The sequence below is a fragment of the Peromyscus leucopus genome, chromosome 5 (genome assembly GCF_004664715.2).
Source record: "Peromyscus leucopus breed LL Stock chromosome 5, UCI_PerLeu_2.1, whole genome shotgun sequence".
Taxonomy (NCBI): Eukaryota; Metazoa; Chordata; class Mammalia; order Rodentia; family Cricetidae; genus Peromyscus; species Peromyscus leucopus.
The window spans coordinates 69,103,077-69,129,171 of NC_051067.1; the positions used below are offsets into that span (position 1 = coordinate 69,103,077).

General features: G+C 37.5%; 1 protein-coding gene across 2 annotated transcripts in view; it reads left to right on the plus strand.

The window, feature by feature from the left end:
- The window catches only part of Malrd1 (MAM and LDL receptor class A domain containing 1), a 584,432-nt gene that overhangs the window by 543,912 nt on the left and 14,425 nt on the right, over positions 1-26,095 (plus strand). For both annotated transcript variants that reach the window (XM_037205982.1, XM_037205981.1), the window contains 2 exons: positions 10,813-10,892; positions 10,981-11,077. In XM_037205982.1, the coding sequence (XP_037061877.1) occupies positions 10,813-10,892; positions 10,981-11,077 (177 nt within the window). The remainder of the gene's footprint in view (positions 1-10,812; positions 10,893-10,980; positions 11,078-26,095) is intronic.

Consider the following 26,095-nt stretch of genomic DNA (forward strand, 5'->3'; position numbering starts at 1 on the left):
TTAATGCTAAAACATCTTGGTTAATAACATTTACTTCTCTTGCAGACCTGGGTGGGTTTGATTCCCATAACCCAGATGAAAACTGAAGTTTTCTCCAGTCCTGCCCAGTCCCATGGACCCTGCAGCTGCTTATAAGATAATCACTCAGAAGCTTATATTAATTAAAATTGCTTGGCCATTAGCTCAGGCTAACTATTGACTAGCTCTTATGCTTAAACTCAGCCCATTTCTGTTAATCTATATGTTGCCACATGTTCCGTGCCTTTACCAGTATGCCATTACATGCTGCTTCCTGGATGGTGGGCTAGCGTCTCCTCCTCAGTTCTGTTTTTCCTTCCCAGAATTCTCCTTGTCTGCTTATTCCACCTATACTTCCTGCCTGGCTACTGGCCAATCAGCGTTTTATTTATCAGCCAACCAGAGCAACACATTCACAACATACAGAACATCCCACAGCAGGTTACTCCAGTTCATGTGGATCGATACCCTCTTCTGACCTCTAAGGGCACTGAACACACATACATACAGGGATACATACAGGAAAAACACCACTACTCATAAAAAAAAAATCCCTTTAAATTAATAAATCTTGAAAAAAATGGAAAAAGCCATCTATTCTATGCTCAAGGTCTCGTCTAATGTTTGGTTGTGCCCTGATTCTGTCAATACATATTCACTTGTATATTTGCTCATTGTATACTCTCACCCATACCCATATTCCCTTCAATAAAATGTAAATTTCATGAGCTCAGGGGAGTTCTTATTTGTGCTTCTATTCCAACACTCAGGGAACAGCCTTAGGTCATCCAAAATATTTCTGAACACATAACTACAAAATCTTAATTTCAAAACATCACAATTATTTTAAAAGATATTGTAGTACATATTTATGGGATACACATTCTGATAACTATTTGAATTACCCAATGCAAGCTTTAAAAATCTCGCACTGATAGAAATATGCAAATCAAATGTGTGAAACAAATGCAAATATATTTCACTATTTATACCAGTATGCTTGTATGTTATAAATACACCAACATAACATGCTATAAAAATAGTTAAATATTTAGCAATACAAACAAAAGGAATATCTGCTAAATATCAGTTGTCGTTGCCTACAAATTTTAATCTGCATCCTGATAAATGTGTAAAACCCTCAGGAAATACAAGTACATGAAGTTTTAGTTGAACAGGAAGTGCTTGTTTTTCTGTATATGGGATGTGGTAAGATCATTATCAGGGCTCATCATGACAGAAATGACACAAACTGAAAACGACTTAATGACAAAGTCTGTTTGTGACAGGAGTCTCATACTTTCTCTGTCTCTGTTTTTTTCTTTGCTTTTTTTTTTAATTCTTTTCCACCTTCATCACTTAGAGTATTTCCAGCAAAGAGTCAAATGACATATTGTCCTTAAAGTTTATAAGAGCTTCAGAAAACAAAATAGCACTTAAGAGGGTGATTTTTCTTCCATCATTACCCTAGCCATTGTAATCTTATCCCAGAGACCCCAACCTATGTGCTAACTGCACATGGTTAACAACAGTGATCTTTTTCCAGTTACTGCATATTAAAGACTGTTATTCTTTCCTTCATGTAATCATGTGAAGTTGAAGAGGTCATCAGTTAATCTGACCATGGCCAACGCATAAATAATGGTAGTACCACCCTGTGAATGATGTGAGTGTATATAGATATATACACAGAATATATATTTGACCATAGTGTGTACACCCTTCAATAGAAGTGCGATGTACATGTTTTTTCATTTGTCCTTAGTTGTAGATTTTTCACTGTGCTAGCAGCCTTCAATATCCACAGGAGACTGATTCTAGGGCCCTGTGTGTTTTGCAGATTCTATTGATGTTTAAGCCTTTTGTATAAAATGGTTTAGTATTTGCATATATACTGTGTATATTGGCTATGCATCTTAAACCATCTCTATATCACTAAAAATACTTGGGACAATGTAAATACCACATAAATGATTATCATACTATATTGTTTAGGGAATAATGACAAAAATATTTATGTAAGTTCAGATGGATTTTTCCCAGATATTTTCTGTCTGAATATTGTTGAAACCACAAGTGCAGGAAGCACACATGTTGAAAGCCAACATATTTAATATGGAATTTCTACACATCTGAGACTTTGAGTGGCCAAGATGCCTGATTTGAAACATGTTTAAGCCTCTTTCAGTACCGCAGTTGTCATGAAACCACTCCGTGTATGTTCTGCTTAAATTACTGTCATAAATTGTATTATCTCTGTAAAAACCACCCCAATCAGGTCTTCAGATTTCTGTTCATACACTGTAGTATAAATTAAACACGGTGTGTGCATATAATGTGTAAATATTTTTATTTTACATAAAGATATATATATATATATATATATATATATATATATATAATAAAGTCATATGTTCATATATAGTATATGGACAAATGTAAGAAAGAAAAATAATGGGGTTAAGGAGATTACTAGAAACTAGGGGAAAGACCATGGAAGGGATTGCATCTTTGTTCCTTGATTAAGGCCTTTCTCAGAGATCAGCATTTGTGCCAAAACAAATTATATGGAAGTGAAAATATCTCAAGATCTGGATATAGTACACCTGTTACAGGAGACATATGAGACACGAATAAGATAATTATGTGTCGTGCATGGCATCGTTGATATCCTGTGTGAGTTTGGAGGCCAGAGAGAGCATAATCTGCTGATTAGGTTGCCTGGAACTTATAGAAAAGCTTGGTATGCCAGACTTTGTTGACTACCCAAGGGAGGCCTGAATTCACTGAGGAGTGAATGGGAGATAGTATGGCCGGGGAGGTGGAGGAACTGGGGTTGGTATGTAAAAGAAAAAAATTAAATGGGGGAGAGGACTGGGGAGTGGGAGGAGGGAGGATGGGGGAATCCATGGCTGATAGGTGAAAATAAGTTAATTATAAAATAAAAATACCATAAAAAATAAAGTGTCAAAAAATAATAATAATAAACAGAAAGGCAGCAATTTCTCCAAAAAGCAGTGTTGAGCCTGGAATTTTTCCTCAGCTTGGTGTACAGCCATGGGAAATATTCAAGTTTTGTTCAGGTTTTACAAGTAAAACCTCCCTTTCTTTACCAAAGGTCAGAGCAAGCTGGAGACTCCTACAGTTCTTAGCCCAATGCAGCTAGTGAAAACTCCTTCCAGAACCCAGCAGCTCATGGCTCATTCTTTAATTTTAACTTCCCCTATTGTGTTTGTGTGTTCATGTATATTTCAGTGTGTAGGACAGAAAGTATGAATAAAAGGCCTTGCTGGAACTAAGAGCTCAAAATATGTGTTTTCAAGAAAAATTCTTTTTGGACTTTATGAAGAGAAGAAAAACTAAAAAAAAAATAATACCCACAAATTCTTTCATATTAGAATATCTTCACCTTATTCAGTATTAAAAGTGTCTAGTTTCTACCATTAGTCCATTTTTCAATTGTCCAGTTAGTTAATTATTTAGTTGCATTGCTATTTCTTCTTTTCTTCATTTTTCTTTTTGTTTTTTTGTTTTGTTTTGTTTTTTGTTTCCCATAAAGCTCCAGGTACTTACTACTCTGTAACAGCAAAAGAAAACAGGGGAAACACAAAGTGTAAACCATCAACTTCAGGATTATTTTTAACTTAAAAATACCTTACACTATTACTTCAACATTGCCAGCTCACCACACAACTATTTGAACATAGGTTCCATGTCTGGCTTTTTACAGGGGTGCTGGGAATTGAACTCCAGTCTTCATGCTTCTGAGCAAGCACTTTACCAACTCAGACTGTCTTCCCAGCCCCAAAATTTTTTTAAAACATAGAACTCTTATTTAATTTTTTCCTGAGGGGATGTGACATTTTAAAGTAAGTTGAAGATTCGTTTTAATTCATATTTATTAGAAGTCACACAAATAAATGTGTTCTCCTCAATTTTCCTGGATCTATGGCAAGTATTGGATGACACCTCATTGTTATGCACACTCTCTTCTAAATTTTTAATATTCAGGTAACAACATTTTATGAGGTAACCCTGCCTCTGGACTCCCTTTGCTTTCTTCAAATCTGTTAGAACAATTATAAATATAATACAATTAATACAATATAATACAATTATAATTATAATAAATTATAAATAATTATAAATAAGCTAAACTTGATTTTATTGCTTGAAACAACAATTCAATTCATTTAAACAACCAGAGTCCCACTGCATTAGTCCATGAATGTAAGCTTAGTAAGTGTGTAGCTGCTCCTTATTTGTCCTGGCCCTGTGACAAATAGCTGGGGTATGTTCACAAATGACAAGAAGGACAAGATGAGTTTGTGTTCCAGGTGTGGGAAAGTAATGAATGGGTGTTGCCAAGCACACCCAGAAATGAGTTATTCCAGTGACACCTCAGTCAAAGCCTGCTGACAGCAGAAGACCTACTACAATTTAAGGAAGATTAGGGTGTTGGCTGCAGCTGAAAGAATCTAAGTAGATTTTATTTCTCCCTTCCTCCTCTTTGTCTAAGAAAACAGACCCACATGCATGAATGCAACAGGATATTTATCTTTTTCTTTCAGGTGGGCTCCGCCTAATACTTATAAATTTTGGAAAACGTGCTGGAGCTAATTAGTCATGGGGGAAATTAGTCCAAGCAAATTAATGACTGGAATTCACTGTGCAGTTGCAGCATTCTGTGGCTCTGAGATTATTCGGTGGCTCCTCCTGCTTTCTCGTTTTCTATTACAGTAAATTCATCCACGGTGCTAAGGTGCCTTGCTAAGCAATTAGCTCTATTTCCCTACACCCACTTTCTTGATACAGACCCAGCCCATCATCCAGGAAACACCTTGAGAAAAAAAACTCCAGATTTCTCCATTGTCTCTGGAGGAGAATTTGCAGTGTAGTGTGTAGAAATACATCCAACACCTGCCTTTCTTCCTTGCCTGTGTACCTGCATCAAGACTCTTAAAGTTTGTTACTATGTCATACTGTTTGCAATAAGAAAATGTGACAATGGCTTTAGTTCCTCTTCCATTTTCATTAAATATCTCTGAAGGGATTAGAGTCAACACTTGTCAGAGTTTGTTAAAGACCAGACTGTTAGGACAAGGAATAGTAGTCCAGTGGAGAAGAGTCATGACTAGAATGAATATGAAAAAGCAAATACCATATATGCCCCAGCTTGGTGAAGTATGCAACAGTAGACTTTCATATGTCTTTTCTGTGTATAATTCACCAACAAATTCACCAATAAGTTCTCATTATGGATTTTTACAAATGAGCCCAATGTGTCTGAGTTTCATAAAGCCATAGAGCTAGAAAACAGATTTATACTTGGGATCCAGGGGTCTGCTATGTCCTCATCTTCCCAGCCCTACACTTTCCTTTATTCCTGTATTTCCAGATGTTCCAGGTAAGTTTTAATGTGACCAATGGGCATGTTCAGACCATCCAAACCAGAAATTTCTCCTAATCATGATTTTTTTTAACAAATACAAAGTACAATACCAAGCACTACTATATCAACTACAATCTATATTTTAACTTGAGAAAGACTATGGGAAGAAAGCATGTGTGGAAGCTACAGTGGAAAGTTTTTCAGCATGCTTTCCTTAGGGACTTAGAACTCAGTTTCTCCATGCTTTCATTTTATGAAAGATGAAATGGAGAAATATGTCCTAGTTTGCAATATGCTAACTGTGGACTATAAATGTGGAATGATTCTGGATCCTCCTAGCAAAAGTCACAGGTGTGCATTTAATAGATTTAACTTGTTAGTATAAAAACACTTAATAAAAGCAAACAAGCCTGCCTTCCACAATGCTAAATCATAGATCTAATTAGCAATATATTGAAAATGCATAATGCTCCTGCCCTTTCCCAGAGGACAGAGGTTGGATCACAATGGTCATGACTCCAGCTCCAGAGAACTCAATGCCCTCTTCTGGCTTCTGTGGGTTCAGAACACATACATAAATAATAAGTAAAAAATAAATCTTCAATCATAGTAGTCAAAATGATAAATTTATTGACTCAAAGCCAAAATCCTAGCCATGGAGAATAGAACCTTGAGCGGAAAGGAGACACCATTTCTCCATCTCTTAGCGATTTCAGACTGCCTCCTATTAGTCAATCCCATCCTCAGAATGACCTTTCCAGATAAACAATACCAAAAGGGACTCCCTGAGCTTTCAACATGGTTTCAAACATGCTTCCTGTTTCACATCAGAGATGAGAAAGAAAGTCTTTAAGGATAAGTAGTCATCAGAGTGTAACCCTTTGTGACCAAGCACTTGCATAGACTTTATGTCATTGTCTATCTATACACTCACCTCTGCTGCCTGGAAACCTGTATGCTGATACCTGTATCATTGTAAGGAAGACAAAGCATTGCTAGAGATCAAATGTGTCCCACTCCACCCAAACCCAAGGAAAGGTAGAGAGTTTAATGTTGGGGGATTGGTGGAATGAATCTGGGGAAACACCTACAGTCCTCTCTGTAAGTGTGTCATAGTTTGAACATTAAGAGTTGTAAGAAGAAGATTAAAATGTAGGACATATATACATACATATAAATATATATGTGCAAAGTAACTGTTAAAACAGATGTATAAGAGCCAGGCGGTGGTGGCGCACACCTTTAATCCCAGCACTTGGGAGGCAGAGGCAGGCGGATCTCTGTGAGTTCGAGGCCAGCCTGGGCTACCAAGTGAGTTCCAGGAAAGGCGCAAAGCTACATAGAGAAACCCTGTCTCAAAAAAAAAACAAAAAAAAAAAAAAAAACAAAAAACAGATGTATAAAACTAAATAAATCAGATTTCTGTATGTATTTTTCATATGGGCACCTTTATTCAAAGTAAATGAATGTAAAATGACTGCATTTAAAAATAAAATAATTAACAATTCAAACTTTTTAGACCTATTTTTTTTCTTCTTGGCATGAAAAATAGGGAGATACTCACACATGCACAGAGGAAGGGAAGGACAGAGCAGAGAAAGGGAGAGACAGATGTCAAGATCCATGCACTCTAAATTAGAATGATATATATTAGGTTAATATAGCTCATGGTCTTTATAAATACATGGGCAATTCACAGGAGGTAAAACCACGCTTGCTTTCAGCCTTGCCTAGACATAAAGTGGCTAAATAATTTCCTATGAGGAACATTTTGGTCTTTACTTGTCAAGGTGTATGATGAATCTTTGTCCTATTCCCTGTTGGAACAAGCCTCTAGCCTTAGGCAATTATGCAACAGTCCCAAAGCTGCCAAGCTGCTGGACCACACACCCAGATTCTACCTCTGTGACTAGACTGTCCCTGTCTGGATGGTTCTTCTTTGTTGCTCAGCCATATAAAGAAGCACACTGGTTCCAGTCCCACAGCCCATCCACTTTCCCTGCCTCATTTCTCTCACACAAGCCTCAACCCTTTACCTCTGACAAGTATATAATCACCCCGAACACTGCTAAATTTGCAAACAGTCTTTATCCTGGGGTATTAGACATTTTTTCATTTTTCATTTGTTATTCTCATATTACTGACTCTGTAATGAGAAAGACTCCTATAAAAAATGATGATGAAAGCGATACTAGTATTTTCTTTTTTAAACATCTCCATAATATTTAATAGGGATTTATGGTAAGCTTGGAGGAAATGAGTCCACTGGCTGTATTTAGAACAGAGGAAATGTTCTTCTTTCACTTCCTGACTGCAGTTCTCCTGGAGAGACAACAGAAAAACTTATTTCAGTGCTGTTGCTGGAAGGCTGGGCAGATACCATCCTGGCATGGTATTGATGCTGTCCTCAGAATCTGGTTCAAAAGTGGAGGACCACCCTGCCATGGAAAAGTTACAAAAGTCTAGGGATCAAATTGCCATAATTATTTCAAGCACTGTGTTTTCCGTAGAGGAGGTTCCCTTTGAGAAACAGAGATGAAAACACATTAAATATTCTGAATTCTTTTGGCAATCCTGTAAATGTTTCTCCTTTTTTCTCCCTCCCTATTCACTTCTCCAAGTTTTATGTAAATATCACTATCTAAATATATAGGTACATGGACAACAAACACACACACATGATGAACTGATACATGGACATTCAGACAGCTAATGAGAATCATCCATACTATGTCTCCATATGCTTTGGTTTTCCCCCATTATTTTTTAAAGTGGCATTCTCAGCTATTTCCACAGAATTTAACTCAGTAGGCATATTCAAATGTGTAGCATCTGCTTAAAGCAAAGATTTTGTACTGTCGCAAGGATTATGGCACTTTCAAAATCTGAAGGGACCCAGTTAATGTACAATGAACTCAGAATTGACAGAATATAAAAGTGTCTATAAGTCATACCAGCATGTATGTGTGCAAGATTGCCATGTAGCACTCCTATTGTCGAATGGGGACCAAGAAGGAAACATAAAAGACTCACAATCTTATGTATTATGAGAATAGAAACTAAATACTCCAAATTCAATAAGTCTATTTTCATCTGAATTTTAGAAACTTCAAAATTATCAAATTGTGTTTGATTGTTTCTTTTAAAGGAACAGTAACTTAACAAAGGAGAAAACTCTAATGACTTTCTAGAACCTGTAAATGGGGCTTTTTAATTTAATTAATTCAATTAATGCAACTTTTCAAATTTAAAAGAAAACATGTGCTTACAGAGTGTTCTAGTTGGATTACTGTTGCTGTAATAAAACATCATGACCACAGCAACTAGAGGAGAAAGAGTTTACTTGACTTACTCTTCCATGTCACTGTTCATCATCAATGGAAGTCAGGACAGGAACCCAAACAGGACAGGAGCCCAGAGACAGAGGTCATGGAGGAGTGCTGCTTACTGGCTTGCTCAGCCTGCTTTCATATAGAACCAGGGACCTCCAGCTCAGGTGTGGCCTCACTCACGGTGGGCGGGACCCTCTCGTCAGTGCCCTACAGTCTGATCTTATGGAGGCATTTCTCCAAAGACTCTAACTTGTGCCAAGTTGACATAAAACTAGCCAACCCAATAAGCAATGCTTCTGATACATGGGTTTAAACACATATTCCAAAGTTAATTTTAAAATTATTTTGTAACGCATACAGTGAACTTGAAGGAAATCCAGCTCAAATCACCTTAGTTTGTGTCACACCGTTTCTGCTAAATAAGAACATAGATATTAACTTTCACACTCATTTGGGGATTCATTGTACCAGAAAAAAAAATTAACTTAGAAATAAAAATCTTTGCCTAGGCATGGTGGCACTGACCTTTATCCCAACGCTTGAGAGACAAAGGCAGGCATGTCTCTGTGAGATGAAGGCCAGCAAGGTCTAAATAATGACCTGTGCTACATAGAGAGAGACCATGTCACAAACAAATATGTCTCTTAGAAGAGCAATCTGTTTACATATTCTGATGTTCTAAGGATAATCTATTCCAGTGTGGCCAGTTTTATTATTTATATTCCTGAATAAAGTAGAAGTCTGGTGGGATCTGAATATTTTTTGTTAAAGTACAAATGATATTATTAATCTAAATTAATTTTAAATCTAAGCGATTGAAGAAACATCTGTTTGTGATGAGAAATAACATTTGTATTCATTTATATGTATGCTAACCTATATACTTTAAATTGCTGTATTATCTGAAAGAACTCAATCTATTCACTATCAAAAATATGAAGACTTGAGGAGTTTGGGTGATAATGTGTTTACCTCTCAAACATAATGACCTGTGTTCAATACCTCAAGTTCATCTTTTAAAAAAAAAATAGAGCTTGATGATGTATTTAGAATCCTGGCCCTGAGGAGGCAGAGACAGGTGAATCCTGAATCCCCCTGGCCATCCAGCTGAGCTTATTTGTCAAGTTCCAGGCCAGTGAGAGACTCCAATTCAAAAACAGGTGGATGAAACCATAGGGATACCCACGTTTGTCTACTGGTCCCCATCCTCATGTACAGACATGCACACATAAAGACAGACACACAGTATAAGAACTTTTGAGCCGGGTGGTGGTGGCACACGCCCCTAATCCCAGCACTTGGGAGGCAGAGGCAGGTGGATCTCTGTGAGTTTGAGGCCAGCCTGGGCTACCAAGTGAGTTCCAGGAAAGGCGCAAAACTACACAAAGAAACCCAGTCTCAAAAAACCAAAATAAATAAATAAATAAATAAATAAAAATTGAATTTGAGACAAATGAGAAATAAGATAAAATGAGAATGGATACTAGTGAGTGAAAAAAAAAAGAGTCAATATTTGCAAACAAAAAGTGAAATATGTGGAAGCCAAGAAACACTTTGCAAAATCCACAAGGGGATAGATTACAACAAAATCTTATTATACAAAAACAATAAAATGGAATGTTTTAATTTGGCTTAACATTTTGTTTTCTTAGCCACTTCTCTCACATTCCTGGTATCTCCATATGTCTTGACCATCATCAATGTAAGCATTGCAGCTCAGATGGAAAGTTATCCTGGCAGCTGGAAGCTGAAGAATACCACAGTTACACTGCACAACAAACCACACACAAGAGATATATTGGGAGGGAAAAAACCAGGAGGGTGGCTGCCTCTGCTCCATCAGTAGAAAACCGAACAGAATATAGGGCAACTTTTCAGGGTGGAGCTTTCCAGAGTGGAGATTGGTGGGATTTCATGTCCAGAGACTGGGTTTTTTGCTCTGCAGGGTGGGGGCAGGGTCCAGCAGTTAGAGGTCCTCGGGGGAGGGGCTTACAATCAGTCCTGCTCAAGTAGTCTTCTCCTTTTTGTTTTTGTCTTGTTTTCAACTCTTACATGGTTTTTCTTTTCCAGATGTAGACAAGGATGGACAGGAAATCGATGCCACATCAGGTCTAACCCTTCTACTGCAGGATTCATGTACACACAGAATTGTAGGTAACATTATACATGAAGAAACAGCTTGGGAAATTTAATATATTTTGAATCATGTTTACCTTTTTCATGGGTTTGAAATTCCAGACATATGGACTCTGCTGGGTATCGGATTCGGTTTCCTTGTGACCCATATCGCAGTGGCCATCTTGTGTTGTCTTACAAACAGAAGAAGACCGACGAGGTAAGTCATCCTTCTAGCTCTGACATGAACAGCAGGAAACTTCCTGAAACGTTTCATCTCTCATGCTTTCCTTTCACCCTTTGTCATGTGCAAGGAATTTTTATGTTTCCATGTTTGGGGGCTTCTTTCCTGGGTAGAAACAGTAACTACTTTCCAATCAAGAGCTTACTTTTTTACTTATATTGGGTCCTTTCTGATGGTACAAAAGAAAGAAAACAGTATATCCTTCAAGACTGCAAAGATCTGGTTATATTGTATCCTGATGGTGACCAGAGAAGGCCTCAGATCTGCAGGGGAGACCCTTTTCTAGCTTACACAGAGAGTCTGGCCTCTTGGCATCTATAATCCAGGCCAATACTCCCATCCCCAAAGCAGCACATAGGCTGGAGACTGAGATCTGCTGGACCCGAAAAGGTGGGTCCATGCCTAACTTAGAACCTCTTACAATGCACAGAGCTATTAAGAATACTTTGAGTTTCCAACCTATGACACCTCTTTCCTTCACTGGTATAAGCTACATGGCACACAAATAGCAAGTGAAGCTGATTTCACAAACTCATCAAGATAAGGGCTCATTTTTAAGAGACATAGCTTGTTCTGAATGCCTGAGTTAGTGGTCATTTAGACATGTGACACCAATATGTCACAGAACAATGGATGACAAGCCATTTCCTTGAATTATTCCTGTGTCCTGATTAATGAAATCCTCTCAGGTTTCCAACTCTAATCATATTGGTTAGCAAATATTCACCTTCACGTCATGAATTAAGGGGAATCTGTTATAAAACTATGGTGTGCATTATCAAAAAAACAAACAAACAAACAAACCACATTTTAAATCTATTCCCATCAATCGATTTGTATTCATGAAGCATTTTTTCAATTGTTTTCTATGTTCTTAAAAATATTACTAGGCAATATTTGTAGACAGATATGAATGAGAAGCATTTTTGACTTAAAAGAGCTTTTAACATAAAAGAAGAAGCAGACTCATAAATCTAAGTGAGCCCTTGGTTGTGTGTAGGAATACATACATACATACATACATACATATATACATACATACATACATGAATTGAGATTCTCCAGTCGTGTATGTGTGTGTGTGTTGGGGGGGGGTGCGGTGATGGGGTAGGGTGTTGGCCTAGCAAACTAGAAACCTGTAGAGCAAGCTGACAAACTGGAATTCCAAGTCTGAGTTGAAGGTGCAACCTTGAATCCCAAATCCACAGCATAAGCCATCAAGCTGGAAACTCAGGCAGGCTTTCTAAGTTGTTGTCTTAAGGGATATTTCTTTTCCTTCTTGAGAAAGTTCAGTCAATGTCTTTGAGGGCCACCCACATTGTGAGTGAGTAAATAAGTTTTTTAAAAAAGTTCCTTTATTTTACCTAAAGTAAATGGCTTTACCTAAAGTCAATTGACATTGAATTTTCAATATATCTAAACAATGCTTTCCCAGGAACATCTAGATCAGTATTTAATCAAACAACTGGTGGGACACCCTAACCTGACTACAAGACACATCAAGTTAATGTAGCAAAATCCTAAATTCGTACTTTCTCCTGATTACGTCAGACAGTCTATAACCTGAGGCTACTTACAGATTTGCAAGTGAATTTTGGTGTCCCTATGCTACAGTATGACAGTCACCTGTTCTTTCTCTTTCCTGTTTATTTGTGTCTTGTGTGTGTGTGTGTGTGTTCATGTAAGTGCACATGTACATGCATGTGGTGTGTGCATGTGTGTAAATGACATAAGTAAACATTGGATATTTACCTTGATGGTTCTCTACCTGATTTATTAAGACAGGCTCTCTCACTGAATCTGGAGCTGAACTCATCAGTTCAGGCAAGTTTGACTGCCTACCTCCCCACATTCCCACCACTTCACGCAGGGATTAATATCACATTTTACATGGCTACTGAGACGGGAACTTGGGTCCCCAAGCTTTTGTCACAGGAACTTTTACTCCCTCCCTTTCATCGCCATTTGGCATTCAATTGCACACACCCCTTTCTTATGCTCCTCACCTCCATTCTTTGTTAGAGTCTGCTTCTATTTTCTGTCTTCTATTTTCTCACCCAACTTATTTTAATTTTCTCTCTGTTTGTTAGAAGGTATGTAGTATTTAAAATGACTCATGAAAAATTCATTTATGCACATAGGTGGAATCTAAATATTATCACCATGGAGTCCGTAGCCAGAGAAAAATCTACCAACAAGCAACACCACCAAAATACCAAAATAACAGATTTACAATAACCCCTTATGCAGGAGGGGGTACCTCCCAACCTTCCATAGGGTGGTTAGTTTCATAAGACCTAGCTTCTGCTTCTGCCTACAGCATGGAAACGAGCCTAACAGAAGAGTGTGGTGGTGTTTCAAAACTCCAAAATTCACCACCCCCTAACCCCCCCACCCTGAGGAGAAGCCTGGGCCAGATGTGAATTAAGGCTGTTGTGAGGAAAGGAGAAATGAGGGTTGCTATGGGCTTCAAAGAGGATTTGATTAAGTGTTGAACATTGAAAGTGGACACAAAGTTATGGCCACGATGAGTGATGATAGGCCAAGATCTGAGAAGTGGGCTGAGAAGGAAGGCAGTTAATAGAAGATGGAGGAAATGAAAGATTTAGCAATCAGATTGCCAAATATAACAGAAGACCACATTCATGGTATCTGACTCAGTGTTCCTTTCTTTGTGGCTTTCTTTGTGACACAGTGGACTGTGCATATTCTAGAGTACAGTCCTTTCCCAACTCTTGTGGGTTTTTTTTTTCCTGCTTTTATTTTTTTTAATCACCTTCAAAGTAGGAGGTTTCTTTAGTTTGTGTTGGCCCTCACTCCCCTCTCCCAGCTCCTTCCCCCCCCCCAATCACTCTTAAACCCTTCTTACCCAATATTGCCCCTCCCACTTTCAGGTCACATGAGTTCTATCTTCCCACTTCTCCCTGAAAGTCTCATTTTCCCTCTATCATGGGCATAGGCCACTTTCTAGTCTTTGTTTTCATGGTACCTACACACACGCATGCCCACATAAATAAAATACACATGAAAATGAGAAGCTAGAATCCTCAAATGAGAAAGAAGGCATGTTGTTTGTCTTTTTGAGCATGTGTTACTTTGCTTAATAAAATATTTTCCAGGAAGTTTAAGGACTTCCACTTTTCCTTAGCTCAGCTGACTTGGGCTCCACGTTTACCGCTCTAGAGGCTGGCGCTGAGTTGAAGAGAATGACCTTCCCTTATATAGCAGGACTACTCTCTGGTGATCAAGGATATTGGAGGATATCTAGCTACACTCCCTGCTAGAACTTTCAAACAAGACCTTCTGTGTTTTTCAAGAACTACCCATTCTCTTCCTTCTCTAGGTGTTTCCTATTTCTGGTTTCCAATATTTACCCCAAAAGTTCTTAGTCCACTTTACTACCAAGTCCCAAACCATTCAAGACAGTATTCTCAGTTTGTTAGTGATCTCAGCCAACCACTTAAGAGCCCACACTGGAGGCCAACAAAGGTCTTCCTCTCCCACTGAAGGGCGGAGTCCTCAAAGGAACCAGTGTTAGTCTAGTGGCATGGCTCAGTAGGGAAATGAGCTGGCCACCAAGACTGACGACCTGAGTTTGATCCCTGGAAGCCACATGGGAAATGAGAAAACTGACTCCTTCCAGTTTTCCTCTGACCACAGGCTCCCTCACCCCAACACACATAAAATTATAAAGGAGCTAGTTTAACCCAGTCTGTATTGAACCAGAGGAACCATGGACATTCTCTACTGGAGATTTCTCAGGGAAATTTCTCAAGGGAATGCAGCAAAATAGTTTCAGGGGAGTCAGTCTACAGATAAACACATTTCATATAAACTCTTCCAGAAGAAAACTGATGTAACAGGCATCTGGCATGCTATATTTCCACTCTCATTCATTTTTCTCAAATAACGCCCCCCTTCATCTTGTATATAACTTAACTATGATTAAAATAAATTAGGAAGATGAGGCAATACCCCACTGGGGGATCACAAAGAAGGGTGATCTGAAAATGGAGCCACCAACCCCCAAGATGATTTGTTTAAAATATTTGAGACAAGCTAGGATGAAAGAGGAGAATAAAATATATCTTTACCAATGTTTTCCCCTCTCCTTCTCTCCCTCCCTTTCTCCCTTCATGTTTCCCTCCCTCCCCCTCTTCTTCTCTCCCATTACCCCTTATCTCCCCTCCATTTCCTTTCTCCTTCCATCTCTTCCTCCTTTATTTTCTCCCTTACTCACTAGGTGTTCCACCTCTCCTTTCCTGGCTAGAGGACAGGACTGTATTTTTACTGAGGCCAGATGATCTTATAATTTCTATAATTTTAACTAGTTTGACATTTTTGCTATTTCATGACATTGCTATTTTTGTGTGTACTACATGTATATGTTCACATGGGTTTGGGCCCCTGTATGTATCTGTTCATATGGGTGTGTAGGTGTGCCTTGCATATATGGCCACATGTGTAGAGAAGCCATAGTTCCTTCCATGTCAGATGTCTTCTTTGATAACTCTGCACTTATTTTTAAAAGTTATTGTTTAAAAATTTCATACATGAATATAATATGTTTTTAAAAATAACATCCACCTACCATTGCCCTCCTTTCAACTCCTCTCGTACAGCAGTACCGCTTTTCCTACACAACTTTGTGTATTCTTTTTAGAATCTACTGAATTAATCCAGTGCTGCCAGTGCAAGTATTGTATAGAGCCATCCACTGTGACATGGACAGCCTATCAGGGACAACACCCAAGGAAAGCAGACTCTCTCCTCCAGGGGACATCAATGGCCAGCAGTTTTTCAGTGAGGGGAAGAACTTTGCTTTGGCAATCCCTCCTTCACCCATCCTAGACTTTGGACTGGCTTGATCATGCACAGATCTAGTCCTTTCAGTCACAGCTGCTGTGAGTTCACATGTACAAGGACATGTGAACTCACATGTCTGGAGAAGACTTTCACAGCAATCACCTACTACCCTCAGCTCTTTCAATCTTTCAGTCGCTCTTCTAGGATGACTCCTGAATCCTTGGGGTGGGGGAATAGGATATAGATCACCAACTGGCTACTCCACGGTCTCTTAGTCTCTTCACATTTACTAGTTGTGTGTATCTGTATTAAACACCATCTCATACAAAAAGAAACTTCTCTGATGAGAGCTGCACTCATCTAGGGTTAAAGGATGGGTATTTAGGGAAGCTTAGGGGCAGTTTGATACTGTGTCTCTTTAACAGAGCAATGGCAGTAGACTCTGATCTAGGGCCTACACAATCAAGGATTTGGGACCCAGCTAATAGTATTCTATCTTAATTACCATATATGAGGTTGATGATGCCTATCTCTGACATCATAGGCTATCAAAAATAGAAATACATTTCCAGGTAAGGGTTGACTCCCTTCAAGTTGCTGGTCAATAAGGTCTCAATGAACCCCAGTAAATACAAGCTATTGCAGTTGCTATAGACTACCCATCAGAAATTGTTATTAAGATTTTGTTATCGAAGATACCATATACTTACTTGAGTTGTAGGAAATAAAGAAATCAAGCTGGAACTGACCTGGAAGCTTCATCCTTGCTTGTTATTTTTCATAATGCCAGAAGGTACTAAGCACAACACTACTAGGGAAGAAAGCAAAGTATTCAATAGTCTTACTTAGCCTTGAACCATTCAAGTTACCTTAACAACCACCCAATCAAGATTAGCTCATTGGATGAATAATTGCATAAATTGATTAGTTTCTGATCGGATTGAAGACTTGCCCCCACAATACCTTATCTTTTGAGACATGGTCTCTCACTTATCCTGGATCTCATCAATTCAGCTAATGTGGCTATCGAATAAGCATTAGGAATCCATCTGTCTTCCATCCATCTTTTATGTGGGTATTGAGGATTTGAACTCAGTTTTTTGCATGTTTGCATGGCAGGCACTTTACCAAGTGAGACATGGCACCAGGTCCTCATGGAATTATTTTTAAGGAACCTGCATAATATCAAATATTTTATGCATTAAACTTACAAAAGTTTTAAATCTAGACATTAACTTAAAATATAGAGAGTGCTGAAGTGTAGAGCAATAACTCACTCAGAAGCATGCTCACCACATAAGCTGTAGCGCCTGAGCTTGTTTCCCAGAATTCATATTAAAGACTCCAGTGTGACAGTCTTTGCAGTTCTAGAGCTGGAGAATCAGAGCCAGGCAGATCTCTCAGCTCACTGTCGAGTCCTAGCCCATGTGGTGGGTTTGAGAGCAGTGCCAGAGGCAAGCTATTCAATCCTATTTGGTTTTGATATCATGCCAATATGTTCTTCCATCATGTCAATATTAGTCACTCAAAACGTCCTCACCAATGCTGTTACAGAACTTATTACATGGTTTTGTAACAGCTATTTCTATATTAATGCATGTCTTTATATCATAACAGATAACATTGCATGCATAATTGATACCCAATATGTGATAATAGATGATTATTTATGCTTTACTGGGTAGTACCACAACCAAAAAAGTTACTTAGATACAATCAAAAAAATATTGCTATGGAATTTCACAAGCTGTTTTGGCCTGAAGTTATATGAAATATTTGGTCAAGAGATGATTAAGCAAAATAACAATGGCTTACTCAAAAACAATGCCAAAATCCAATGTACACAAAAATTAATTTAAGCAAGGAAATATCACCCTCTACAAGTAAGCCTTGACTTAAGGTTTTTATTAAATGTTATAAAAAGAATCTGTGGCACAAGAGACCCTTCAGTCACTTGAAAGAAAAATTTAATTAATTTCTTTTAAAATATATTATGGAGACTCTGTGCTCAGACAATGTTAAGGACAGGGAAAGGCTCTTAAAGTTGCTGTTAGAAATTTCATTTCCTGGAATTTGTTATAGGTTCCATGACCTTTGTATTAGCTACTTGCCATTTTGATTGCAGGGAAAAGACAACAGAACTAGCTATCTTAATCAAAATGAAGAATTTAGTATAAGAGCCAGGGTGTTTGCTGGAGTTCAAGGATAAAAATAAATGAGGTGGAGCCTCAGCAAGACTGGGAACAAGGAGAACTCCTCATTGCCTCTCGTTTCTGCCTCTCTTTGCTTGCTAGCTTTGTGATTGAATCTCTAGATATATTCTATTCTCTGTCCAATAACAAAACTGTCCACTAGAGTATGAATGCTATTTATTTGTTTTCTCCCCGGACATGGAAAGAGATGAAACCTTTTTTTTTTTTTTTTTTTTTAATTGCTTCAAAGTATGCATTCCAAATGAAAAGCTTCCACTTAGCCATCTTGAGTAGGCTCCTATGTCTGGTCAAATCACATATGGTTAAGATGTGGAGCATACCAATAATACATAAATGCCCTACAGAGCAGTCAGGGTCCCACGGTGGTGAGAATGGGCAAGAAGGTAGTCACCAGGCCTTCAATAGTTATTCATAGAGGCGGGTGAGATGTCTCAGCAGGTACACAAACCTGTGTTAAATTTGATCCCCAAATACATGTCAGAAAGAGAAACCGACTGCTGAAATAATTAAAAAGTGGCTCACATTAAGAGAAAGTAGATGGTGGTATCAAATCTGTACCAATAGATCAAGGTCAAAAAGTACATGTACACAGAGAGCGGCTGGTCCTTTCTTTAGCTATAGCCAGGTTGTGTCTACTCTTTTTCTATTTGTGACTGTATTGTCTTTGGTTGGGGAAAATTTGGTTAAAAAAAAGTTTATTATCCCACCTCAGGGTATATAACCCACAAATATTGTATTAATTTAGTAACAAAATTATATTAATTTAGAACAAAATTAAAAAATAAAGAAACATATTTCATTTACATATACAGGGAAATAAATAAGTCCATGAAAATTGCTACAAAGTTTAGATATAAAATATTTCTTGAAACATTTACAGGATTATAATTAACTCAAACTGGAGTCTTGGGAGTCCAAGATCAAAGTGTAGTAGATTCCCATGAGACCTATGCTGTCTTCCTTGCAGATGGCCACCAACTTCCTGTGTCCTCACAGGACCTACAGTAGAAAGTCAAGTGTTTCTTCCTCTTATAAAAGGACTCTAATCCCTTAATTTAAGGAGGTTCAGCTCTTCTGACCTCACATAAACCTGATTACTTCCTAATCCTATCAATTTAAAGACAACAACTTCAGCATATAAATTAGAGGAGTTAAAACATTCAGCATATAACAGCATGAACAACAGCAGAATGATCACTGAGTAGCAATGATGTTGCTCTTAGAAATGTGATCTTAGACAAGTTTCATAACTCAAATGCACAAACATTTATGAAGAGTTCTCAGGGCTGGAGAGATTGCTCAACCATGAAAGGCACTTGTTTTATTCTGTTGAGTGTAATGATAAAATACAGACCAAGAGTGACATGGGGAGAAAGAATGGGGAAGATAATTATGTCTGTTTACATTTCATGTAAGAAAAAACAAACAGGAATGTTCAGGATGCCCTATCACAGACCAGATATATTTGCCTATCAGCCTATCAATAAATGATACAGAGAGTTCCTTGAGATTCTTGAATGAATGGCACAGGTTCTAAAATAAAATATCCATTCCTATCATATTAAACTTTCTTTTAATCTTAAAAGCAGGAATCTTAAAAGTTCTTATTAATAAAATCAAACCCTCGTCCAGTTATTGGGGTGAATACTGGAAGGTCAGAGAGATAGAACAAGCCACAGCTAACCTCACCTGGCCAACTTCTCAGCTGGTCTTGTTTCCTCAGACTGGAAGCTTCTGTGTCCTCATCCCAATGGCTCTCAGCTGAACTGCTGCTCGAAAGCCTGAAAGCTTAACCAGCCACATGCTTAACCAGCCAAATGCTTCTAGTTCCTGGTCCTCACGCCTTATATACCTTTCTGCTTTCTACCATCACTCCCTAGGATTAAAGGCTTGCTTCCTGGGATTAAAGGCGAGTCACCATGCCTGGCTCTTTCCAATGTGGCCTTGAACTCACAGAGATCCCAGATGGATTTCTGCCTCTGGAATACTAGGATTAAAGGCATGTGCTATCACTGCCTAACTAGTGGCTTTTCTGTTCTCTGACCCCAGATAAGTTTATTAAGGTACACGATATTTTGGGGAACATAATACCACCACACACAAAGCCCATTCTCACATCGTGAGGGCAGGAAAAACAAACTGCCAAACTCAGGGCCCTGTGCATGTCTTGGTTATTCTCAGACATGCCTGCTCAATGTTGATTTTCCAAAGGAGAACAGGGTTTTTAAGAAAGGATTGGGGTATAAATGCTATTTTCCTAGTCTCCCTATTCTTTTTACTAATCCCTACTTAAAGAGGATACTTAAGCATCCTGTTCCTTTTCCCTTAATTCTAACTCTAGCTTTTTTTTAATTGTTGTACAATGGTAGAAAAGATATAAAATAGATACTCTAAAGGAAAGAAAACATATTCTCACAGCTCATAAGATGTTCTTATTTTACACCCTATTTACACTAGAGAGAGAGGTACCCAAGGCAAATCTTGATGTATGAGTTGAAGGTGGTGCAATCTGGGGAGCTGGCAACTCAAATGCATGAAGAGGGCTATAAAGAGGAGGTAGCATTTGTGTTGAGATTTGAAGGAAGAATAAATCATGTTGTTCAAAAAAAGACAAGAAAATATGGAAACTTGTGGGCTCAAAAATGGCACAATGGATTGTAGCATGTGGGGAAGGTAACTGAATAAATTACTCTCTAAAAATGTATGTGGCAGAGACATAAAGGCCTCAAATGCCTACTAAAGAGATTCTAATTTACTTTGTTCTTAAAAGAAAAAAAGATGCTATCTTCTGTCTATTCTAAGAGGTCTACTCTCTACCGCCAAATGTTAGATTTTTAATTAATTAATTAATGTGTGTGTGTGTGTGTGTGTGTGTGTGTGTGTGTGTGTGTTTAGAGGCTGACCCCAATAGATTTCACTAAGGAGATTTCACCCCTGTTACCTGCAAGTACATTGTATGTGGTTAATTGGGGGCATTTGAGGGGAGGAATGAGAGGAGGGTTAGGTATTTGTAGTCTGATAGTTATGTAGGTAGCCCTCCTCCCCATATACCACCACTGCTGTATCTGACTTCCAATGGCCCTTTACTCTTCCTCCTCCTTTCTCTGCTTGGTAAAACATTGCTTACACAAATGGTATGATCAGACTACAGAGAGGTGAGACAACCTAATGTTCCTAGCCCAGCATTCTGTGCCATCCCTCACAGTTTCTCTGTAGTCTTCTTGACTTTAAGAAGCAGGGGTTTATATAATACAGGATGTGAGGGGACAATGAATAAGAATTAAAGCAGATTGCAGAGTATCAGACTTTGGTGACAGTATGACAGACAGTGCTGGTGACATCGTTCCTAAACCAGGAAGAAAGTGGCCTTGAGCAATAGAGAAATAAACTACTTTGATATTTGGCATTTTCTTATATGTTAAATGATGAAGTTGGACTAGCCTACCATGTATAAGATATCCTCAAAATGTAGGCTACTGTTGCATATTTTTAGTATTTTTTTCTAGTAGGTTAATGTCATTTTTTACTTAGTCATCTCTTGAACAAAAATATTTATAAGATCATAGAACTGATATTCAGCTTACAACATTTTGTAGTATACTTTAGTGTGAAATGGAATCATATAGTTACAGTGTTTGTGCTGCTCAAATTAATTCTTTATAGAACTGGTGTTACAACAGCTGCAAAGTGAATTAAATCATTTTAAAGTTCTCTTCTGACTTTGAAATTGCCTAGTTTAAATCAGATATTAAGCTTAGCTCTTTGGGGGCCTAAGTATTCCCTGGTTGACATGTAACTGCATTAATCCTGTCAACTCTTAAGGTGGCTTTTATTCAACACAGTACTGTCCTACTTTTAACTTTGTTTTGTGAGTCCCTGAAGGAGTTGTGTTCTGTTTAAAAACTTAAAAAGTAACATAACATATAGATTAGGATTAATTAAGATACCTGGCAAATTTTTCTGTAAGGACTCAATTGTTTAGTTCTGTTGGCTGACAAAATTCTGGGGAAAAAAAAAGTAGGGAGAACAATGTTTAATTGTCTCACATCTTGCTTAACACAAGACAAATATTTCATTAAAATGGTTAAGGCAAATATATATATATATATATAGATAGATAGATAGATAGATATAGATAGATAGATATAGATATATAGATAGATATAGATAGATAGATAGATAGATAGATAGATAGATAGATAGATAGATAGATAGATAGGGCATGAAGAATTGCCAAAAAATAAAACAAAACAAAAACATTGAAGTGTAGACAGATTTTTCTCTCCTGTCTGCCAGCTCACAAATAACCACATGGAGAGTTATTATTAATTACAGAAGTTCAGTGGATAGCTTAGGTTCATTTTTAACTAGCTCTTATAACTTAAATTAACCCATTTCTATTCATTTGCATGCTGCCACATGGCTTATTACCTCATCTCCTACATGTAGTACTTCCTCCTCATCTCCTGATGAATCTACCTATCTTCTTCCCAGTGCCTTCTGTGCTGGGAAATCCTGCCTAGCTATTGGTCATTCAGCTTTTTATTAAACCAATCACTGTGACCTATCTTTACACAGTGTAATCAAATATCTCGCAACATTGAAATCTTGTGACCTGGGCTCTATGGCCTAAATAAGACCAAGACATAGGATGAGCTGTGAGCACAATGGACTTATTGATCAAATGGAGATAGAATAAATTTTCTGATATGCTGGGACAAAGAACAAATTTTCAGAAAGCTTTTTATTTAATTATTTCTTCAATGTAAAAATAAAAGCTGAAAAATGAACACTTTCATCAAGGCCAAATCCAAAAGTAGTATCTTCTACCATCATTCCAAGAGCACCATGAGAAAAAGGAACCACTGTCCTGGAGCATGATTTTACTTGGCTCATTGACTTACTTCTTTGTCTCCTATAACGGATACTAACCATCATGATAACTGAATCTCCCACACACTTATATTTATACCTCTAAGCTCCACAAATGGCAAAGGGGTTCAAATGTTTATTATATCTAATTTTCCATCCTGTCTATCCTCAGGTATTGGAGCTCAGATTTTATATTATAAATACTAAACTTTTTCTGTAATTATTCATCTAATAATTTCAGCAGATGATTGAAAAGGCTTGGATATCTTTGTATTCCTGAAGAATTTTCTTTAAACTTGGCTGACTTTCATTTTATTCTGTAGAAGTCAAAAGGACATCTAAAGAAATGCCAGCTGATGTTTACCTATGTGGCCTTTGGCATAGCCATTCCTGTGGTCATTGGTGGGCTTCAGATTCAATCCTTGATTGGAGTTGTAAATACTAGAATTTTAATGGAGAGAGTATCAAAAATTACAAGTCCAAATATTCATAATCTATGAAAAAAACCCAAGCAACAAAAAAAAACTTGGCGTTTTAGGAAAGCAGGAAATCAACTGAATTTGTTGGTCAGAGTAACACAGTCTTCATGCTAAACTATTTAATTTGGATCGTTATATGTGTAACAGATTTTGCCCTGAAGTTACACTGGCATATGAAAACTTAATTTCTACTGTTATTTATAAAAATATTATCCTCGTTTTGTTTTTCCTAGGTCAAAAGGTCATTTCTTAAAGATTTTATAATGAAGTTGTTTCAAGAATATAAGACATATTTATAAAAAATAGAATTTTTTCATGATTTCAAAATGACTTCTCATTTTAACTCCCTATCTCTCATTTGTTTAAACAATCCTCAAATCATTTAAGATATTATTGGACTATGTAAAATCAGTCTGATATCAGTATAGAATAAACCAAGCTTCAGAGTGTGTACACATGTTAGTATATTATTGTTAAGAATCTAAAACTGCTAACTAATATATTATCATTGGTATGACTACAGATAGACAAGTAAGCATTTGTGATAAAATATGAAAACCGTTTTACTGTTTAGTAGCTCTGTATTCTAATCAGTCATTCTAAAGATAACCAAGCATGGTTGGGTCGAGGTAGTCCCTGGACAGGATTTATTTTTCAGCACTTTTGACTGTCTTGTGCTTGTCATTGTAAGTCTTCCAAATAAGAAAGATGGTGTCTTAGAGCCTGTCGTATTTCTAGGTTGCATTTGTTTCACCTTGACCTAGCAATTGGGGTAGACAAATGTGCTATAAATGAATCAGAAACACTCCTATTAAGTAATGAGACTCAGGAAGGCAGAGAGGAAAAGTGAGCTATTTTGTCAGTAGTACAGTATATGGTATTATTATTATGTGTAGCGAGTACATCCAGTACCCTTGAGTAGACATCAGAATTTAACTGAGATTTATTTATGTCGCTAGAAAGTAGAGTAGGAAGGCTGAGGCTTTTTTTTTTCTTCTCAGTAGCTACTTTGTTATCCTTCCAATGAACTTATTTTTGTCTTGCAAATTTTCATTCACATGATTTCTCTTGAGAAGCATCCTTGAAGACACTCCTACAATGTCAGCAGTCTGTTTTCTGGGTTGGAATTTCAATCACACTGATGAATCAAAGGATAGAAAGACAACAGCCCTTCTGAGGTCAGCTTACTTTCATCTTTGTGGGGAGGAAGAATCACAAAATCATAACTCTCAGAATGTTCTCTCATGTACTATTAGCAACCATTTACTATGGACCTAATATGAGTTTAAGTATGTTAGAAGCTGAGAATATAAAAAACAAATAATAGGCCTGGGGAGATCAGTGGTTGGAAATACTTGCCGTGTAAGCATGAGAACCTGAATTTAAATTTTAGCACTTAAAGAAAGGTAGTCTTGGTAACTTAGGCTTAGAATGCTCAGACTGGTGGGAAAAGGCAGATCCAAGGAGTGTGCTGGTTAGCCAGCATAGCCAAAATTGTGAGCTTTAGCTTCTGTGAGAGATCCTATCAAAAATAGATAGATGGATAGATAGATAGATAGACAGACAGACAGACAGACAGACAGATAGATAGATGGATGGATAGATAGATAGATAAAGCAAGCAAACAGAGGGCAGCAGAGGATATTGACAAGTTCTTATGTCCCCTGCCCACGTGCACGTGTGCGAGCGCACACACACACACAAACACAAGCACTATGCATGGCCTGCATACACTATTCACAAACACTACACACACCCAAATTAAATAAGTAAATAACATTTTATACGCTAGTGAGGGAGGTATATGTAAATCAAACAATCCCAGTACTGCAATAAATATATATCAACTGCAAAGAGCTATTTCCTAGGATGCACTGAAAAGGCATAGGAAGGCATAGTGCTCTGAAGGGGATGGCAATACGACAGGAAGTTTGACTAAGAATTTGGTGAGGAGGTTACATCACCGAAGATGAGATGACAAAGGAGAGCATCTCAGGAAAACAGGACCTGTCTAATTACAGAAGTTACACGGATGATCAGTGCGAGGAATTCACAGGTCAGATAGGAAAAGAAATTGCTGCAATTAACTGGGAATTATATGTGCACAGATCAATTTAGAGCAATCTACATAGATTGCTAACTGTGTGCTGCTGCTCTGTCTATGACTCCTCTATGTTTCTTGTAAAGTAATAGTTTCAAAATAACTATAAATAAATGCTACTTTATTTTTTTTTCATTTTTTCTAGTAAGTGTTACAAACTGAAATTAGATATAGATGTAAGAACATTCTAACTAAATACATTAATAAATTTAAACTGACATACTTTTAAAGGAATTTGAGGATATTCAGAATTAAAATAAAACTGATTTTCTCAACAGATCCCTTACTTATAGTTGTCAACTTGAAGTTAATTGTCTGCAAACTTTTCAAAGAAAGAAGTTCCTGGGTAATTGCTGAGGGAAATCACAGAGGCCGATAATTAACTTCAACATTGCAATCAGTTTTCAATCAAACAGATTGTATGACTAAAAAAATTGAATAAGGACATTACAATGCGTTTTCATACTCAATAATTTACAGGGAAAAACACTTCATTCTGATGACAGAAAGCAACACAGTAAAT